This window comes from Sinocyclocheilus anshuiensis, unplaced genomic scaffold (assembly GCF_001515605.1).
Source record: "Sinocyclocheilus anshuiensis isolate Anshui unplaced genomic scaffold, SAMN03320099.WGS_v1.1 scaffold595, whole genome shotgun sequence".
Classification (NCBI taxonomy): Eukaryota; Metazoa; Chordata; class Actinopteri; order Cypriniformes; family Cyprinidae; genus Sinocyclocheilus; species Sinocyclocheilus anshuiensis.
Genome location: NW_015551037.1, coordinates 64,237 through 83,144, shown reverse-complemented (window position 1 = coordinate 83,144; position 18,908 = coordinate 64,237). Strand labels below are relative to the sequence as shown.

Genomic DNA, 18,908 nt, shown 5'->3' with positions numbered 1-18,908 from the left:
AAACTAAAATAACACTGAATGTGAAAATATAACATCAAAAACTGAAAATATAAAATAAAAACCATATCAAAGTATTAACAAATAGTATACAAGTATAAATACTATACAAATAATACTAAACCAACGCTGGTTTCATGCATGAAATAAAATCACTTCATTACATCATGACCATGAACACATCACTACATTGTCATAATTTTGCTTAATGAGATTTCAAATTAAAGTTTGCATAAAGAAAATGCTTGATTCTCTGTTCATCAGCTAGTCCTTAAAGTTTAGCTATTGTTTTCATCTTTGCTTAGACCATTTTATTAGTAACTCTGGGCCTCATTCGTGAAATGTAAGTCATTCATAAAACCACTCTTACAGAAGTTTTTGCATTGAATTGCATGCATGCATACATTTATGAGAATGGATTGAGAGATGAGTTTCACAGATTGTTTTTCTTGTTTCATGAATGAGGCTCAGCGACAGTACAGAGAGGCAGATAATAACAGAAGAGCAACAGCCTTCTTTTCATTCCTGCGTTCTATTTCAGGGGTGTTTCTGAGTGAGGATGAGTCGGGACGTCCTTCACTGTCAGCGATCTGCAGCATCTATCAGAAGAGCGCTGATAAAGCCGCAGCCAGACAAAGATAAAACAGATTCCTGACTCTCAGCTCCCATAAGAGCACAACAGCGTTGTCCTACTTAACTCGAACATTATATAAACTGTTTTCTGTTTAGTATTTCCCATGCAATATTTTCCTAAATTATTATATTATTTTGGAATATATGTATGCACACGACTGTTCAAAGGTTTGGGGTCAGTGAAATTTATATATATATATATATTTTTTTTTTGTCTTTTTGAGTCTCTTTTGCTCACCAAGCCTGCATTTATTTGAACAAAAATACAGTAAAAACAGTAATATTGTGAAATATTATTAAGATTTAAAATAGCTGTTTTCTATGTGAATAGATTGTAAAATGTAATTTATTTCTGTGATCAAAGCTGTATTTTCAGCATCATTACTCCAGTCTTCAGTGTCACATGATCTTCAGAAATCATTATAATATGCTGATTTGCTGCTCGAGAAACATTATCAATGTTGAATATAGTTTAATATTTAAAACCATAAAAAAAAAATGTCAGGATTCTTTGATTAATAGAAAGCATTTCATTGAAATGGAAATCTTTAGTAACATTATAAATGTCTTTACTGCTCCTTTACTGCTTATTTGCTGAATAAAAATATACATTTATGAAGTTACTTTTGATCAATTTAATGTGCCCTTACTAAATACAAGCATTCATTTCTAAAAAAAAAAAAAAAAAAAAAAAAAAAAAAAAAAAAAAAGATCTTGAATATATACATATATACACATAAATGAATATATACATATATACACACATACATATATACACACATACATTCATATATATATATGCATTCCATTCCATTTTCCCCATTACAAATTATATTATTAGCATAACAATTTGACAAAAAATATCTCGGGCTTTTGGGCCCCACTGCATAATTTCTCTAAATCGTGAATCACATAAACAATGTGTGTATGTATAATATATGATGTATCACATTGCATTAATTGCAAAGAAAATGTGAAGGTCATGCTTAATGCTAGAGGTATGTGTAATGTGTCTAATGTTGAAACAATCAGGGAGGTGTTTGTTGTCTATATAAGGGTATCAACAACTAAAGGTCTTGTAACTGACCCACACCACTTTTAACTCTTGATAAAAACCCTGTCCCTGTGTTCTTTCCTTTCACATCCTTATTTGGATCTCTGTAACTCTCTATAAAACCCCAGCACTAGTGGTTTGTGTCTCTAAAGTTTCCTCAGCCGAGGTGTGCTCATCAACTCTCACTGTACCTGGAAATCTCAAGCAGTCACTATGGGTGATGCTATGATGGCAGAGTTCGGAAAGGCTGCTCCATTCCTGAGGAAGTCGGATAAAGAGCGTCTGGAAGCTCAGACAAGAGCCTTTGACATCAAGACTGAATGCTTTGTTGCGGATGAAAAGGTGGAGTATGTGAAGGGGCAAATTGTCAGCAAGGAAGGAGGGAAGGTCACTGTTAAGACTGAGGATGGGAGGACAGTGACCGTCAAGGACGGAGACGTCCATCCCCAGAACCCGCCTAAATTCGATAAAATTGAAGACATGGCGATGCTTACTTTCCTTCACGAGCCTGCAGTGCTGTTCAACCTCAAAGAGCGTTATGCAGCCTGGATGATCTACACCTACTCTGGGCTGTTCTGTGCAACCGTCAACCCTTACAAGTGGTTACCCGTGTACGACTCAGAAGTAGTCGCTGCTTACAGAGGTAAGAAGAGATCAGAGGCCCCACCTCACATCTTTTCTATCTCAGATAATGCTTATCAATACATGCTAACTGACCGGGAGAACCAGTCCATCCTTATCACCGGAGAATCCGGTGCTGGGAAGACCGTCAACACCAAGAGAGTCATCCAGTATTTTGCAAGCATTGCTGCTGCTGGTGGAGCAACTGGAAAGAAAGACTCCAGCAAGGGAACCCTGGAGGATCAAATTATTCAGGCTAACCCTGCACTTGAGGCTTTTGGCAATGCTAAAACACTGAGAAATGACAACTCATCTCGCTTTGGGAAATTCATCCGCATTCATTTTGGGACAAGCGGTAAACTCTCCTCCGCTGATATTGAAACGTACCTGCTGGAGAAGTCTCGGGTGACCTTCCAACTAAAAGCTGAAAGGAACTACCATATCTTCTTCCAAATACTGTCCAATGAAAAGCCTGAACTACTGGACATGATGTTAATAACCAATAATCCATATGACTACTCTTACATCTCCCAAGGAGAAGTATCCGTCGCGTCCATCAATGACAATGAGGAGCTGGTTGCTACTGACAAGGCATTTGATGTACTTGGCTTCACGGCCGAAGAAAAGATGGGAGTCTACAAGCTGACAGGTGCTATCATGCACTATGGCAATATGAAATTCAAACAGAAACAGCGTGAAGAGCAGGCAGAGCCTGACGGTACTGAAGATGCAGATAAGGCAGCTTATCTAATGGGGCTGAACTCTGCTGACCTGCTCAAAGGACTCTGCCATCCAAGGGTCAAGGTAGGCAATGAGTATGTCACAAAAGGACAGAGTGTGGACCAAGTGTATTACTCAATTGGTGCACTGGCAAAGTCAGTGTATGAGAAAATGTTCAACTGGATGGTGGTAAGAATTAACCACTCTCTTGTCACAAAGCAACATCGCCAGCATTTCATCGGTGTGCTAGACATTGCTGGCTTTGAGATCTTTGATTTCAACACATTTGAACAACTCTGCATCAATTTCACAAATGAAAAGCTGCAACAGTTTTTCAATCACCACATGTTCGTCCTGGAACAAGAGGAATACAAAAAAGAGGGGATCGACTGGGAGTTCATTGACTTCGGGATGGATCTGCAAGCCTGCATCGATCTGATTGAGAAACCCCTAGGGATCATGTCCATTCTGGAGGAAGAGTGCATGTTTCCAAAGGCCAGTGATCAGACATTCAAAGCAAAGCTATATGACAACCATCTGGGCAAGACAAACATTTTCCAAAAGCCACGAGTTGTGAAGGGAAAGGCAGAAGCACACTTTGCCTTAGCCCATTATGCAGGTACTGTGGACTATAATATTTCTGGCTGGTTGGTGAAGAACAAAGACCCATTGAATGAAACCGTAGTTGGGCTTTATCAGAAATCCTCGTTGAAGTTGTTGAGTCATCTATTCTCAAATTATGCAGGAGGAGATGCAGCAGAAAAGTCAGGTGGGAAAGGGGCCAAGAAAAAGGGGTCATCTTTTCAGACAGTGTCCGCCCTGCACAGAGAAAACCTTAACAAATTAATGACCAATCTGAAAACCACAAACCCACACTTTGTCCGATGTCTGATTCCAAATGAGAGCAAAACTCCTGGAATCATGGACAACTGTCTGGTCATGCACCAGCTTCGCTGCAACGGTGTACTGGAGGGTATCAGGATTTGCAGGAAAGGTTTCCCAAACAGGATCCTCTATGGTGATTTCAAACAGAGGTACAGAATCCTAAATGCATCTGCCATCCCAGAAGGTCAGTTCATTGAAAACAAAAAAAGTGCCGAGAAGCTGTTAGGCTCACTAGACATCGATCACACGCAATACAAATTTGGCCACACAAAAGTCTTTTTTAAAGCTGGCCTGCTTGGTACGTTAGAAGAGATGCGAGATGACCAACTCGCTCGTATCCTCACTAGGATCCAAGCTTATGCTCGTGGATTACTGATGAGAGTCGAGTATCAGAAACTTGTGGAACGTAGAGATGCCCTCATGGTCATCCAGTGGAACCTTCGTTCCTTCCTTGGTGTGAAAAACTGGCCATGGATGAAACTGTTCTTTAAGATAAAACCTTTGCTAAGGAGTGCTGAGTCTGAAAAGGAGATGGCAAACATGAAGGATGAATTCAATACGTTAAAAGAAGCTTTGGAGAAATCTGAGGCCAGGAGGAAAGAGTTAGAAGAGAAAATGATCACTCTTCTTCAAGAGAAGAATGATTTGCTTCTTCAGGTGCAATCAGAGCAGGACACGCTAATGGATGCCGAAGAACGATGTGAACAGCTCATAAAAAGCAAAATCCAGCTAGAAGCTAAAGTCAAAGAGCTGTCAGAACGTATAGAGGATGAGGAAGAGATAAATGCAGACCTCACAGCCAAGAAACGCAAGTTGGAGGATGAATGTTCTGAGCTCAAGAAAGATATAGATGACCTGGAGCTGACATTGGCCAAGGTGGAAAAGGAAAAACATGCCACTGAGAACAAAGTGAAGAATCTGACTGAGGAAATGGCATCCCTTGATGAAAACATAATGAAACTCACCAAAGAGAAAAAAGCTCTACAAGAGGCTCACCAGCAAACACTGGATGACCTTCAAAGTGAGGAGGACAAAGTAAATACATTGACAAAAGCAAAAGCTAAGCTTGAACAACAGGTGGATGACCTTGAGGGCTCATTGGAACAAGAAAAAAAAGTTAGGATGGACTTGGAGCGTATCAAGAGAAAAATGGAAGGAGACGTGAAACTGACTCAGGAGAGTGTAATGGACTTGGAGAATGACAAACAGCAACTAGGGGAAAAACTTAAAAAGAAAGACTTCGAAATTAATCAGCTGAACGGAAAGATTGAAGATGAGCAAACAGCTTCAGCACAGTTGCAGAAAAAATTTAAAGAAAATCAAGCTCGAATTGAAGAACTGGAGGAGGAGCTGGATGCGGAGCGTGCGGCTCGTGCAAAGGTGGAGAAACAACGATCGGATATTTCTCGAGAACTGGAGGACATCAGTGAGCGCCTAGAGGAGGCAGGTGGGGCCACAGGCGCTCAGGTAGAACTCAATAAAAAAAGGGAGGCAGAGTTTCAAAAGTTACGCAGGGACCTTGAGGAAGCCACCCTTCACCATGAGGCCACCACTGCCTCCCTTCGGAAGAAGCATGCAGACAGTGTGGCTGAACTAGGGGAACAGATTGACAATTTGCAAAGGGTCAAACAAAAGTTAGAGAAAGAAAAAGTTGAATTCAAGTTGGAATTGGATGACCTTTCCTCGAACATGGAGAGTGTGGTAAAGGCCAAGGTAAATCTTGAAAAGATGTGCCGTTCACTGGAGGATCAGATGAATGAGCATAGGTCAAAAGCTGAAGAAGCACAGAGAGCACTGAATGATACGTCTACCCAGAAAGCCAAGTTGCTGACTGAAAATGGGGAACTTGGACGACAATTGGAGGAGAAGGAATGTCTGATTTCCCAACTCACTAGAGGAAAGACCTCCTACACCCAGCAACTTGAAGACCTGAAAAGGCAACTTGAGGAAGAGGTGAAAGCAAAGAGTGCTCTTGCTCACGCTGTACAGTCAGCCCATCATGATTGTGACTTACTAAGAGAGCAATTTGAAGAGGAACAAGAAGCAAAAGCTGAGCTCCAACGGGCATTATCCAAGGCCAATACAGAGGTAGCAACATGGAGGGCAAGGTATGAGACTGACGGAATTCAGAGAACGGAGGAACTGGAGGAAGCCAAGAAGAAACTTGTACAAAAATTGCAAGAAGCAGAGGAAGCAGTGGAAGCAGTGAATGCAAAATGTTCTTCTCTTGAGAAAACAAAACATCGGCTGCAAAATGAGATTGAGGATCTGATGCTAGATCTTGAACGGTCAAATGCAGCATCTGCGGCCCTGGACAAAAAACAGAGATCCTTTGACAAAGTCATTGCAGAGTGGAAGCAAAAGTATGAAGAGTCACAATGTGAGCTTGAGGGAGCACAAAAGGAAGCCCGCAGCTTAAGTACAGAGCTCTTTAAACTGAAGAATTCTTATGAAGAAACGCTAGATCACCTTGAGACTGTCAAGAGGGAAAACAAGAATCTACAGGAGGAGATCTCAGACTTAACAGATCAAGTGAGTGAAGGACGAAAGTGTGTTCATGAGTTAGAAAAACTGAGGAAACAGCTGGAACAGGAGAAAGCAGAGTTGCAGTCTGCACTAGAAGAAGCTGATGCTTCAGTCGAGCATGAAGAAGGTAAGATCCTACGAGCTCAGCTGGAGTTCAACCAGTTGAAGGCAGATGTTGAGCGCAAGATGGCTGAGAAGGATGAGGAAATGGAACAAGCAAAAAGAAACTACCAGCGTATGGTTGAATCCTTGCAGGCGTCTCTTGAGGCAGAGACTAGAAGCCGTAACGAGGCCTTAAGAGTAAAAAAGAAGATGGAGGGAGACCTTAATGAAATGGAAATTCAATTGAGCCAGGCCAACAGGCAGGCAGCTGATGCCCAGAAGCAGCTGAAGATGATCCAGTCATGCTTAAAGGACACTCAACTACAGCTGGACGACACACTTCACAGTAATGATGATCTCAAAGAAAACATTGCCCTGTTGGAGCGCAGAAACAACCTGATTCAAGCAGAACTAGAAGAACTGAGAGCAGTGCTGGAACAAACAGAGAGGTGTCGCAAACTAGCTGAACATGAACTTACTGAAGCAACCGAGAGGATGCAACTCTTACACTCCCAAAACACTAGCCTCATCAACCAAAAGAAAAAGCAAGAATCTGATCTGCTTCAGTTGCAAAATGAAATGGAGGAGCTAGTGCAAGAGAATCGCAATGCAGAAGAAAAGGCAAAGAAAGCCATTACTGATGCAGCTATGATGGCCGAAGAGTTAAAAAAGGAACAAGACACTAGTGCACACCTTGAAAGGATGAAAAAGAACATGGAACAGACCATTAAGGACCTACAGCACCGTCTAGATGAAGCAGAGCAAGTAGCAATGAAAGGAGGGAAAAAGCAGCTACAGAAAATGGAGGCACGTATCCGTGAGCTTGAAAATGAGTTGGATGCAGAGCAAAAGCGAGGTTCAGAGTCCATTAAAAGTGTGAGAAAGTATGAGCGACGCATAAAAGAGCTGACTTATCAGACAGACGAGGATCGCAAGAACCTGGCAAGACTGCAAGACTTAGTGGACAAGCTACAACTGAAAGTAAAATCTTACAAACGTTCTGCTGAAGAAGCAGAGGAACAGGCAAATGCCAACTTGGCCAAATTACGAAAACTGCAGCACGAGCTGGAAGAGGCAGAAGAGCGGGCAGACATTGCAGAATCTCAAGTAAACAAGCTGCGCGCAAAAACTAGAGATGGTGTACCTGGAAAAAAATCCCAGGATGAGTAATGTGTCTTGAGTAGTTGTGTAATCTCACCTAGATTTGTTTGTTCACTAGTTTTAAGATTAGAACCAGGAATCCCTCTAAAAAATTGATACGTCCCTTTTGTTCTATTTCTGTTTTCTTTTGTTTTGGGAGGTGTTTGTGTGTCTCTGTCCAGGAAGACCGATTGGTTCCTGCAGTCTAATTGGTGCCACGCCCTGCCCAGTCAGCTGACTCCTAGCTGCCTATAAAAGCCTCCTTCGCCACTTCCTGCATCAGCCTTGTGCTCACTTGCTGTGTTTGCTTTGCTTGACCCTGCTAGTTAGTTACAGACATGTTAGTAAGACTGAGAGTATCTCTGTGTGTTTATTTGAGTGTTTGCCTGTGAGAGATTGATTGTTGTTTGTTAGTTTGCTTAGCATTTGTAATACCGACCACCGCATGTTCTTTGGCCTTGATTCTGGATTGCCCGTTTGCTCACCTTTGTAAATAATTGTGCATAACGTTCTGGGGAAGTAGGGAAACCGACACCATTTTTGTTGGAACCTTTTATTGATTACTTTTGGATAGGGAAGTAGGGAATTGTATTTTCTTTTCTTTTCTTTTGTGAACGAGGGTAGTTAGAGGTACAAGAATTAGTTGGTTTTTGTTTGTCCTTTTGGCACCCTTATCCTAGATGGGGCGTAACAAGGATTAAACATTAGTCAAGCCATAAATATAATTGAAAGAAAAAAACATACAATACTCAAAAATGAATGTTTTGGCTAATAATTTGAAATGCATTTTCATGTTGAAACTGAAATAAAATACTTTTAAAATCACAGAATCTCATTCTTGTGTTTATCACACCACATGACGTCAACATCAATTGACAACAAGTTTTATATATATATATATAAAGACAAAAAAACAAGACTTATTAGTTATCCCATTTATTTTCACATATTTTAGCTGACCAAAAGCAATTGGTAAATTGGATGAGGCCAACCACTTTTCAAATGGGAGCAGCACAGAACAGTTTTTTTATACAAAAATAAGACCAACATTTTATCAGATTCAGTACAGTTCTATCTGTTCAGCAACAGCAGTAACAACAAACTTGAAAAATAAAGAAAACAAACTATTCAAATTGAAACCACTTTAGTACTTCTGCAACCAATCTAACCCTGTAACATACAGTTTATTTACATTTCTCACAGATATCACACAAAACATATTTTGCTTTCAATGCATCTGTCTAAACTTCCCTTTTTAATGGAATACTACATATTTACATTTAATACAACATATAATCTGTAACCATTACAGAAACCTCTTCTGTCTGTTATACACTTCTTTCCCAAGTGTATGTTTTAGTCTCCTACATTCAGTACTTTGAAGTCTAACATATGCAAATCTATATACACATCTTTCTATATGCTGAGAAAATTTCAGCCTCGATATATACAAGCATAAAATATATTGATCTTACAGTATAACTCAAGAGACAACCCACATGCTTCAGTCAATCAAAAGATGTTATTTAAACAGCAGGTCATTTAAAACTCTAATAGCAGTATAGATATAGTTACAGTGGACGTCCACTGGGGCAGATACAACTTGTATCCCAACACTTTAATAAGTTACAGAAAACATGCAAATACTGCATTAATTTTGTAGATAATAAACCATAATTTCAGGGCAGAAGACGCTTGGACAAGGAAAGTACTCATAACTTACACTGAGGGGACAGAATTTGATTTGTCGGACAAAAACCTTTGGTTCATTCTCTTTTCAGTACACCAGCAACCAAATGAATTCAAGCTAATACAATTCAAGTAGATGATATCAACAGTTCCTCAGACATCATATTAGTGATAGTGATTTAGAAACTTGGGAACATTGGCAAATGTAATTTGGTGTCTACCATATTCATTGCACAGCTTGAAAAGTGGGCCAAGATATCGTAACCTTTCAATTTCACCAGAAGCTTCCACTAAAAGGAGGTTCTCACTCCTCAGATTAAAAACATCATAATAACAAAGACTATCTTCTCCAGTGCTAAAGTCATATTTGTCCATGCCTGGGTGGGGTTGAGAGTACAAATTTAATCTTTTGTCCGGGGTATTAACTTAGTCAGGGTAGAGGCCATGTTAGATTAGATGCAAACAAAAACAAGGCTGAGAAGGACCTTGGTAACTAACTTTCCAAAAAGCATCTTTCCAGTGGACCAAAACCTCTGGAAACACACTATAACCTTAAGACGGCACAACCTACATCCAATGGGCTATACGTCTACACATTACAGCCTCTTTTCATTCACATCAATTGGTGTCCACCCTAACTAAACTTGATGTATGTTTGGGAGGATTTGTTTAGACACTGTTTTCTCTTCAGTGTAGAAATAATTTGCAATGTCAAAGCAAGTTTTTCTAGTTCTGCCAAGTAACAACAAAAGGAGCTGTTGATTACATCAACATGCAAATTCTTACTTTCACAGGTCGGATTCTTTCAGCTCTCGTAAGGCAGACACAGGGAACGTGTTTGTTAAATATCATTGAATATAAAAATATGTTTACAAATGCAGAGCTCAAGTCAGCGTACAGATAGAAAGGTTGTGCAATTCCGTTTACACTGGACAGATGTGCTGACTGCACAGCAGCTGTTCGTTTAGTTTAGTAACAGGTCAGCCATGATTTGGGAAGTGCTACAAGCTAGTTGATATCCCAGAGAGATGAGGTTACTCACAGACTGGATGGTTGCACTTGCTGCTGCAACGGCGCGTGATGCGGACCTGGAGCAGCTTCGCAATCTTTCGGACCATCGTCCGGACGTACGTACAAAAGGAAGAGGGTGACCGTCGCGAAAGTGGTTGCGTTAACTGGAAAAGCCCGTAAAAGAGTGGAAGTAAGTCCACGCGTGAAAACCCGCCAACCTTCGCGCTGGATGCTCTTCCTCGTGCAGTCCATGATGCTGCTGTACTGGTAGTTTCCGCCAACCCCGTCAGCCTGCAGCCGGGATTTTATCACGTCCACCGGGTATGTCGAAAGCCAGGACGCGATTCCCGACATGCCGCCGGCGAACAGCAGTTTGGGAATCATGTACGGGTCCTCCGGCTCGCATCCCAGCGAACGCGTCAGGAGGTCATACGCGAGGAAGTAAACGCCGAAGCCCGGCGTCTCCCGGATAAGAGTCGTAACCATTCCCCGGTTGACTCCCCGCAAGCCCTGGCGCTGATAAATGCGAGCCAAGCAGTCTAGCGAGTTTTTGTAGACCTTCCGAGAGGATGACTTCTTCTCGCCCGTTCCTTGCATCTGCATTCGGGTCTTGGCCAGTTCCATCGGGCAGCAGATCACACACTGGATGGCACCGGCCGCCGCTCCGGCTAGGAACTGGTTCATGGGTGTATCCTCACTCAACATGCGCATGGTGTTGCCCTGAACACCAAAGACGATGGCGTTGATGAACGTCAGGCCCATCATGGGCGACCCAATACCTTTATAAAGGCCAAACATCTGCAGAGAAGGTGAAGCAAAGTGATCCAAGCTGCATTTATTTGCATGCATAAATACAAAGATATCAAAGACAGCACCAGAGGCATCAAATATTTGAGTAATTTTTTTTTTTTTTTTTTATCATTTTATGCCGTATCAGCATCAACGACTATCTTCATGGCACTCGAGAATGATAAAATACACAAGTCTTAAGAACTATACTTCAATGACTTGTATAAAATAATTTAACAATATTTACTGTAAAACGGTAAAACTGTAAAAAAGTAACGAAATAATATATCATATTTAAATAATAAGTATTAATAAAGTACAATATAAAATGACTAAAATATTAAACAAAATATTAGAATAAAATATTAATTTAAATATTACTGTAGTTTTATTATAAACACTACTATAGTTCAAAGTCTGTGTCTGAAAGGGATTGTCACCCAAAAATTTACATTGTTATCATTTACTCACCCTCGTCTTTTGAAGTCATTAGGATAAAACAACTATTTTTATTTTCTAATAATTGAGAAACAAGTAAAATTAGCAATGAAATTAATTAAAATATTTGTAAAATTATTACATTTAATAAACAGTAATAAAATAAATAATTAAAAAAAAGCTTTTTCTGTGATTTTTTATATACAGTATACAACTGTTTACATGGACTAACAGAGTGAAATCATGTCAGTCAAACAAACAAGTAAAATAAATAAACAAATAATCAAAACAATTATATACAATCTTCAATATTGATATTTAATAAAAATTCTAATATTTTCCAAGGAGCAACTTAAAAAAAAAAAAGTCCATTAAATGTACTTTGAGTAAAAACATTTACTCAAATCATTTAATGCTGGAGACTCTAATAAAATAAGTTTTAGAATTAAAGAAGACTTATATATATATATTTTTTTTTACATTTAAAAAAAATATATATTTCAGTATTTATCACAAAAATAATGGCGATCTCAATGAATGTGAAGCATTAAACTTGAACAGATAAATTCACACTAAATAAAAAAATAAAACTGTAATTAAAAAAACAGCAGCATTAAAAAAATTATAATTAAAAAGTTAAATAAATATTAAATTATTAAATAAATTTGCCAATTTATTGTGTGTGTGTGTGTATATATATACACAAATTTTGTTTGCATCAAAAATACTAAAATGAGAAAATCTCTAAAGTACAACTAAAGTACAATTAAATGTTTTACTTTAGCAGAAGTCTCTTTTGCGTAGGTACTTAGACATTTAATTGAGTAAAATGTTTGACACATTTTCTGTACTTGAACTTAAGTACAGTTCCTCAGTACTTCTGACACCCTTGACCACACTTACACCGCAACGGAATGTGACCCAGATTTCACGTTTTTCCCCGCGACACAGATCTGGTTTTCAGTGTAAGTGTAAACAGCAAAAAAAATTAATTAATTAAAAATAAAACAAAAATAGCAATACGGAGCTCCTTTTTTCACTAATCCATCATGAATAATTATTTTAAAATGTAACTAAATAATATTATTAAAATATTAATGTAAATATTAAATACATATTTTATTACATTTAATAAATGTATTAATTTTTTTACATGTAATAAAATGTAAAAAATGAAATAAAAATTAACAATGGCAGAGTGCAATGTTATATATATATATATATATAAGTCAGACTTTAATAGGGTCCACATTTAAATATTAATGTGAACAACCTTAAAAAAAATCTGAATTCTTTTCATTGACTAGCAGAGTGAAATCAAGACAAATTTATTTATATAACGCTTTTCACAATACACACCGTTTCAAAGCAGCTTTACAGAAAATCATGATGTTAATGTTTATAATATCTTAATATCTTCATGCCTTACATTTGCATTTAGTAGATTAGATATCGCCAATAATATAGTTATATTTTGTGACCCCCCAAAAAAAAAAACATCAGCTAGTTGAGATTTGCTCTATAGTATATATGGCTTTATGTGAGCGTAGGTGTTTGTGCTGCAGTTAAAGAGAAGAACATAAAACCACTGAAGAGTTTTCACTCACTGACTCTTGACGTATGATGGACTGGAAACAATGAAAAGTCCCTCTGTAAAGTGGTTTATCCACACTCTGGACCTGAAGACGAACCTACAGGAGAGACAACCTGATTACTACAAACCCATGATAAAAAGAGCTCGTACTTCAGAGTTTCTTTTGAATATGGAAACAGGTGAAACGCCATTGTGGTTTAGTGGTTGAAGAACAGCGCTGGTTGTAGCCTAGTTTTAAACCTTGCAAGAATTGATTCAATAACGCATTTACTGTAAGTCACTTTGAATAAAAAAAATGTAACCTGTAAAAAATGCTATGCATTAAAGCCTAAAAATATAAACAATGAAAAAACAATGGCATAATATCAATCAATTACTTCTCAATTAAGTTCTTCTAAGTAGGGCCTAAATATTCAAGACAGTAAATAGACAGTAGTAAAATAAGAAAGAAGCTACAAAATAAATAATACATAAACAATTAAAACAAGCATACAAGTGACAGAAATATGACTTTATGTTGTAAGCAGTATTAATAATTCAAATCAGAAAATTAATTAAATACATTGATAAATATTTCAATTATAAATCACTCACCCTCAATTTTTTTTTAAGTTAGCAATGTATTTCTTTTAGTTGAAACACAAGTTACTAACATAATTAGCTAAAGATACAGTATATAAGGGGCATAATCTTTAGAAACAAACTATCAGGTGATTTTGTTTTTAATTATTTATTTTTAGAAATGAGAGCAGTATTTATCTGGCACAAAAATAATGGAGATCTCAGTGAATATAAAGCATTAAACTTGAACAGATAAATTCACACTAAATAAATGAATAATAAAACTGTAATAAAAAAACAGCAGCATCAAAAAATTATAATCAAAATATTAAATAAATATTAAATTATTAAATAAATTAGCCAATTTATTGTGTGTGTGTGTGTGTGTGTGTGTATATATATACAGTGGGTACGGAAAGTATTCAGACCCCCTAAGAGTGAAAAATTTAAGGGGGTCTGAATACTTTCCGTACCCACTGTATATATATATATATATAAATAAAATGTCAAACTATATAAATATAATACAAATGTAATAATATAAATACAAATAAACATAGTTAATAGCGTCACTACTTTTAGTTAGTTACCCTGTGAGCACAGAACCAGTGTAATGTTCTTTCACAAAATGATTTATTTAGCAACAGAAGTCATTTTTAAGTCACAGGGTTCAGCTTGAAATGGATAGGATGGAGTAAAGTGTCATGACAGAAACAAGCTCCCTGCGTTAAACATCAGCCAAAAATAGCAATGATAAGTGTTTGCTCGTTTGTTTTCAGAGAGTTCCTAAGAAATCAACAGCTGGTTCAGATGACAGATTTGCTCAACCTACGTGCAGCGAAAGCACTCGCACTCGAATAACACGAGTCAATGATTACTAACCTTAACCGTGTCAAAAGGATGTCCGACGAGGACCCCGGCAGCACCTGGACAGAAAAGAGAAATAATGCTTAACTATTGAGCAACATACACTGTATACCTATAGAAACCTGTTTGCGTCACTTAATAAAAAAATTGAAATTTTTCTCAAAATTATGACTTTTTCCTTGAATTCTTAATTTACAACTTGCAAATCTGAGTTTGTATCTCTTTTTTCTCCAAAAACATCTTGCTTGATACAGAGAGTGCGACTCGCGATTCAGAGAGTGCGACTTGCGATTCAGCGAGTGTGACCCGTGATTCAGAGAGTGCGATTCAGAGAGTACGACCCGCGATTCAAAGAGTGCGACTCGCGATTCAGAGAGTGCAACCCGCGATTCAGAGAGTGCAACCCGCGATTCAGAGAGGGTACAACCCGCGATTCAAAGAGTGCGACTCGCGATTCAGAGAGTGCGACCAGCGATTCAGAGTACGACCCGCGATTCAAAGAGTGCGACTCGCGATTCAGAGAGTGCGACCCGCCGATTCAGAGAGTGCGCCTCGCGATTCAGAGAGTGCGACCCGCGATTCAGAGAGTGTACGACCCGCGATTCAGAGAGTGCGATTCAGAGAGTACGACCCGCGATTCAAAGAGTGCGACTCGCTATTCAGAGAGTGCGACCCGCGATTCAGAGAGTGTACGACCCGCGATTCAGAGAGTGCGACTCGCGATTCAGAGTGTGCGACTCGCGATTCAGAGTGTGCGACTCGTGATTCAGAGAGTGTACGACCCGCGATTCAGAGAGTGCGATTCAGAGAGTGCGACCCGCGATTCAGAGAGTGTGCGACTCGCGATTCAGAGAGTGCGACCCGCGATTCAGAGAGTGTGCGACTCGCGATTCAGAGAGTGCGACCCGCGATTCAGAGAGTGTGCGACTCGCGATTCAGAGAGTGCGACCCGCGATTCAGAGAGTGTGCGACTCGCGATTCAGAGAGTGCGACCCGCGATTCAGAGAGTGTGCGACTCGCGATTCAGAGAGTGCGACCCGCGATTCAGAGAGTGTGCGACTCGCGATTCAGAGAGTGCGACCCGCGATTCAGAGAGTGTGCGACTCGCGATTCAGAGAGTGCGACCCGCGATTCAGAGAGTGTGCGACTCGCGATTCAGAGAGTGCGACCCGCGATTCAGAGAGTGTGCGACTCGCGATTCAGAGAGTGCGACCCGCGATTCAGAGAGTGTGCGACTCGCGATTCAGAGAGTGCGACCCGCGATTCAGAGAGTGTGCGACTCGCGATTCAGAGAGTGCGACCCGCGATTCAGAGAGTGTGCGACTCGCGATTCAGAGAGTGCGACCCGCGATTCAGAGAGTGTGCGACTCGCGATTCAGAGAGTGCGACCCGCGATTCAGAGAGTGTGCGACTCGCGATTCAGAGAGTGCGACCCGCGATTCAGAGAGTGTGCGACTCGCGATTCAGAGAGTGCGACCCGCGATTCAGAGAGTGTGCGACTCGCGATTCAGAGAGTGCGACCCGCGATTCAGAGAGTGTGCGACTCGCGATTCAGAGAGTGCGACCCGCGATTCAGAGAGTGTGCGACTCGCGATTCAGAGAGTGCGACCCGCGATTCAGAGAGTGTGCGACTCGCGATTCAGAGAGTGCGACCCGCGATTCAGAGAGTGTGCGACTCGCGATTCAGAGAGTGCGACCCGCGATTCAGAGAGTGTGCGACTCGCGATTCAGAGAGTGCGACCCGCGATTCAGAGAGTGTGCGACTCGCGATTCAGAGAGTGCGACCCGCGATTCAGAGAGTGTGCGACTCGCGATTCAGAGAGTGCGACCCGCGATTCAGAGAGTGTGCGACTCGCGATTCAGAGAGTGCGACCCGCGATTCAGAGAGTGTGCGACTCGCGATTCAGAGAGTGCGACCCGCGATTCAGAGAGTGTGCGACTCGCGATTCAGAGAGTGCGACCCGCGATTCAGAGAGTGTGCGACTCGCGATTCAGAGAGTGCGACCCGCGATTCAGAGAGTGTGCGACTCGCGATTCAGAGAGTGCGACCCGCGATTCAGAGAGTGTGCGACTCGCGATTCAGAGAGTGCGACCCGCGATTCAGAGAGTGTGCGACTCGCGATTCAGAGAGTGCGACCCGCGATTCAGAGAGTGTGCGACTCGCGATTCAGAGAGTGCGACCCGCGATTCAGAGAGTGTGCGACTCGCGATTCAGAGAGTGCGACCCGCGATTCAGAGAGTGTGCGACTCGCGATTCAGAGAGTGCGACCCGCGATTCAGAGAGTGTGCGACTCGCGATTCAGAGAGTGCGACCCGCGATTCAGAGAGTGTGCGACTCGCGATTCAGAGAGTGCGACCCGCGATTCAGAGAGTGTGCGACTCGCGATTCAGAGAGTGCGACCCGCGATTCAGAGAGTGTGCGACTCGCGATTCAGAGAGTGCGACCCGCGATTCAGAGAGTGTGCGACTCGCGATTCAGAGAGTGCGACCCGCGATTCAGAGAGTGTGCGACTCGCGATTCAGAGAGTGCGACCCGCGATTCAGAGAGTGTGCGACCCGCGATTCAGAGAGTGTGCGACCTGCGATTCAGAGAGTGTGCGACCCGCGATTCAGAGAGTGTGACCCGCGATTCTGAGAGTGTACGACCCACGATTCAGAGAGTGCGACTCGCGATTCAGAGAGTGCGACCAGCGATTCAGAGTGTACGACCCGCGATTCAGAGTGTACGACCCGCGATTCAGAGTGTACGACCCGCAAGTCTGACTAACAAGAAAAATCAGGTATATAACATTTCCTACACTTGTATGCTGCATTGCCCCATGACCACATTTAGCGCTGAATTTTGCATAAAACTGTTGTAAGCACAGCTGTTTATGAAGAACAGAGTCAATTCTAGGATCTTCAGTGTTTTATTTCCATCTTTTTGGATTCAGCACAACAACTCAGTCAGTCATTGGTTGGCAGACATTGAAAGATGCTAATATAGGACTGGAAATCTCACAGGAGATCTATATGAGCATCTCAGGGTATTACATATCAGCGGTTACTGCTCCATGCCAAGGAGACCAATGACGAATCCACATGGCTGGATGCACATGTGCTCGGGCTGATGGGAGTCAGCCTAGACCGAAGGCGTTGGTCCATCCTGACCAATCAAAACATGTCCTTTGCTACAGACTCAAGTCGTCAAATGGGGACAAGAGCTGACTTAAGATGACAGTGATGTTATTTAAAACCAAAAAATATATAGATACAGTAAAGGCAAAGAGCAGCACTGAGTGACATACAGAATATATTCACAATATATTTGCTGTTGACACAAAAATTTTACTTGATAAAAATGCAATTCTGAGAGTGTTCAGACAGATGTTTTAATAGTCAGTAAGTTTGATTATATCACCGTTTATTATTAAATATAGTTACATTGGTGCACATCAAAAAAGATTAAATATCCTTATTACTTGTGCTGTTCATTTGGTGAAAAACAGCATGGAGAACATGCCTTGTTTATTTTTTATTTACTGATTTAAAAACATATTTTTAAACCAATTAAAACAAATTTTAAAACAATATATGCATATCTTTTATATTTGTTATACAGTATATATATATATATATATATATATATATATATATATATATTCTGAACCTAGGTTGCACTCCTAAATTGCGGAAATATATTAGCAAATCTTGGTTGCTTTTAACTGTCGAGATGTTTTCACCCAACTTTTTCTCCTATTCCCTGAAGTCCACAAAAATGTGCATTATAAATGAAATGTGCTAAACAATACATGAGCTCAGATGTTTTAAAAGACTCCATCTGTCCATTCTACTCATTCTCATTGTCTTTTACATTCCAGCTCATCTTGAGTCTGTCTGCTTCCGCTTTAATGATAACTACGCTATTCTTTATCATCCTGCTCTTCTTCATCCCATTCTTCATCTTCCTTCTCCTTGCGCTTCTGTCAAAACTGTGAATCGGTGAAGAAGATGACAGTGTGTGCTGAATTTTGAGTATTTTTGTGGCATTTGTGAGAACTGACTGCCTGCTTTTGTAGAGAGGACCTTTCTAGTGCCTTTAAAAAGTCTTTGTAGAGCTTTTTTGTGGAAGACTAATGTATCCACTCATTTGCATACATATTTATAATTTGCCTTGTGTTGTCAACAAAAGTAGTAATGTAGTAATTAACAGCATTTTGTGCATCTACTGTACATTACATACAGTATGTGTTGTTGTGTGATCATATTTATGCTGAAAATACACGTTTTGTATATTTTAAG

The 18,908-nt window shown here is 40.3% G+C and overlaps 2 protein-coding genes across 3 annotated transcripts in view; one reads left to right on the top strand and one right to left on the bottom strand.

Annotated features, from left to right (window-relative positions):
- The first annotated feature begins 1,499 nt into the window (after positions 1 to 1,499).
- On the top strand, positions 1,500 to 8,440 carry LOC107661347 (myosin-6). The gene has a single exon (XM_074186909.1). It carries the CDS (start codon positions 1,898 to 1,900, stop codon positions 7,706 to 7,708), a length of 5,811 nt encoding a protein of 1,936 aa, XP_074043010.1. The 5' UTR covers positions 1,500 to 1,897; the 3' UTR covers positions 7,709 to 8,440.
- Positions 8,441 to 8,604: 164 nt separating this feature from the next.
- The window catches only part of LOC107661351 (mitochondrial basic amino acids transporter-like), a 14,116-nt gene continuing 3,812 nt past the window's right edge, over positions 8,605 to 18,908 (bottom strand). For both annotated transcript variants that reach the window (XM_016450871.1, XM_016450872.1), the window contains exons 2-4: positions 14,643 to 14,686; positions 13,213 to 13,296; positions 8,605 to 11,176 (exon numbers count right to left, since the gene is read on the bottom strand). In XM_016450871.1, the coding sequence (XP_016306357.1) occupies positions 10,406 to 11,176; positions 13,213 to 13,296; positions 14,643 to 14,686 (899 nt within the window). In that variant the 3' untranslated portion in view covers positions 8,605 to 10,405. The remainder of the gene's footprint in view (positions 11,177 to 13,212; positions 13,297 to 14,642; positions 14,687 to 18,908) is intronic.

Excerpts from the sequence above, each read along its gene's own strand:
- LOC107661347 (XM_074186909.1), top strand. The coding sequence starts at position 1,898 with ATGGGTGATGCTATGATGGCAGAGTTCGGAAAGGCTGCTCCATTCCTG.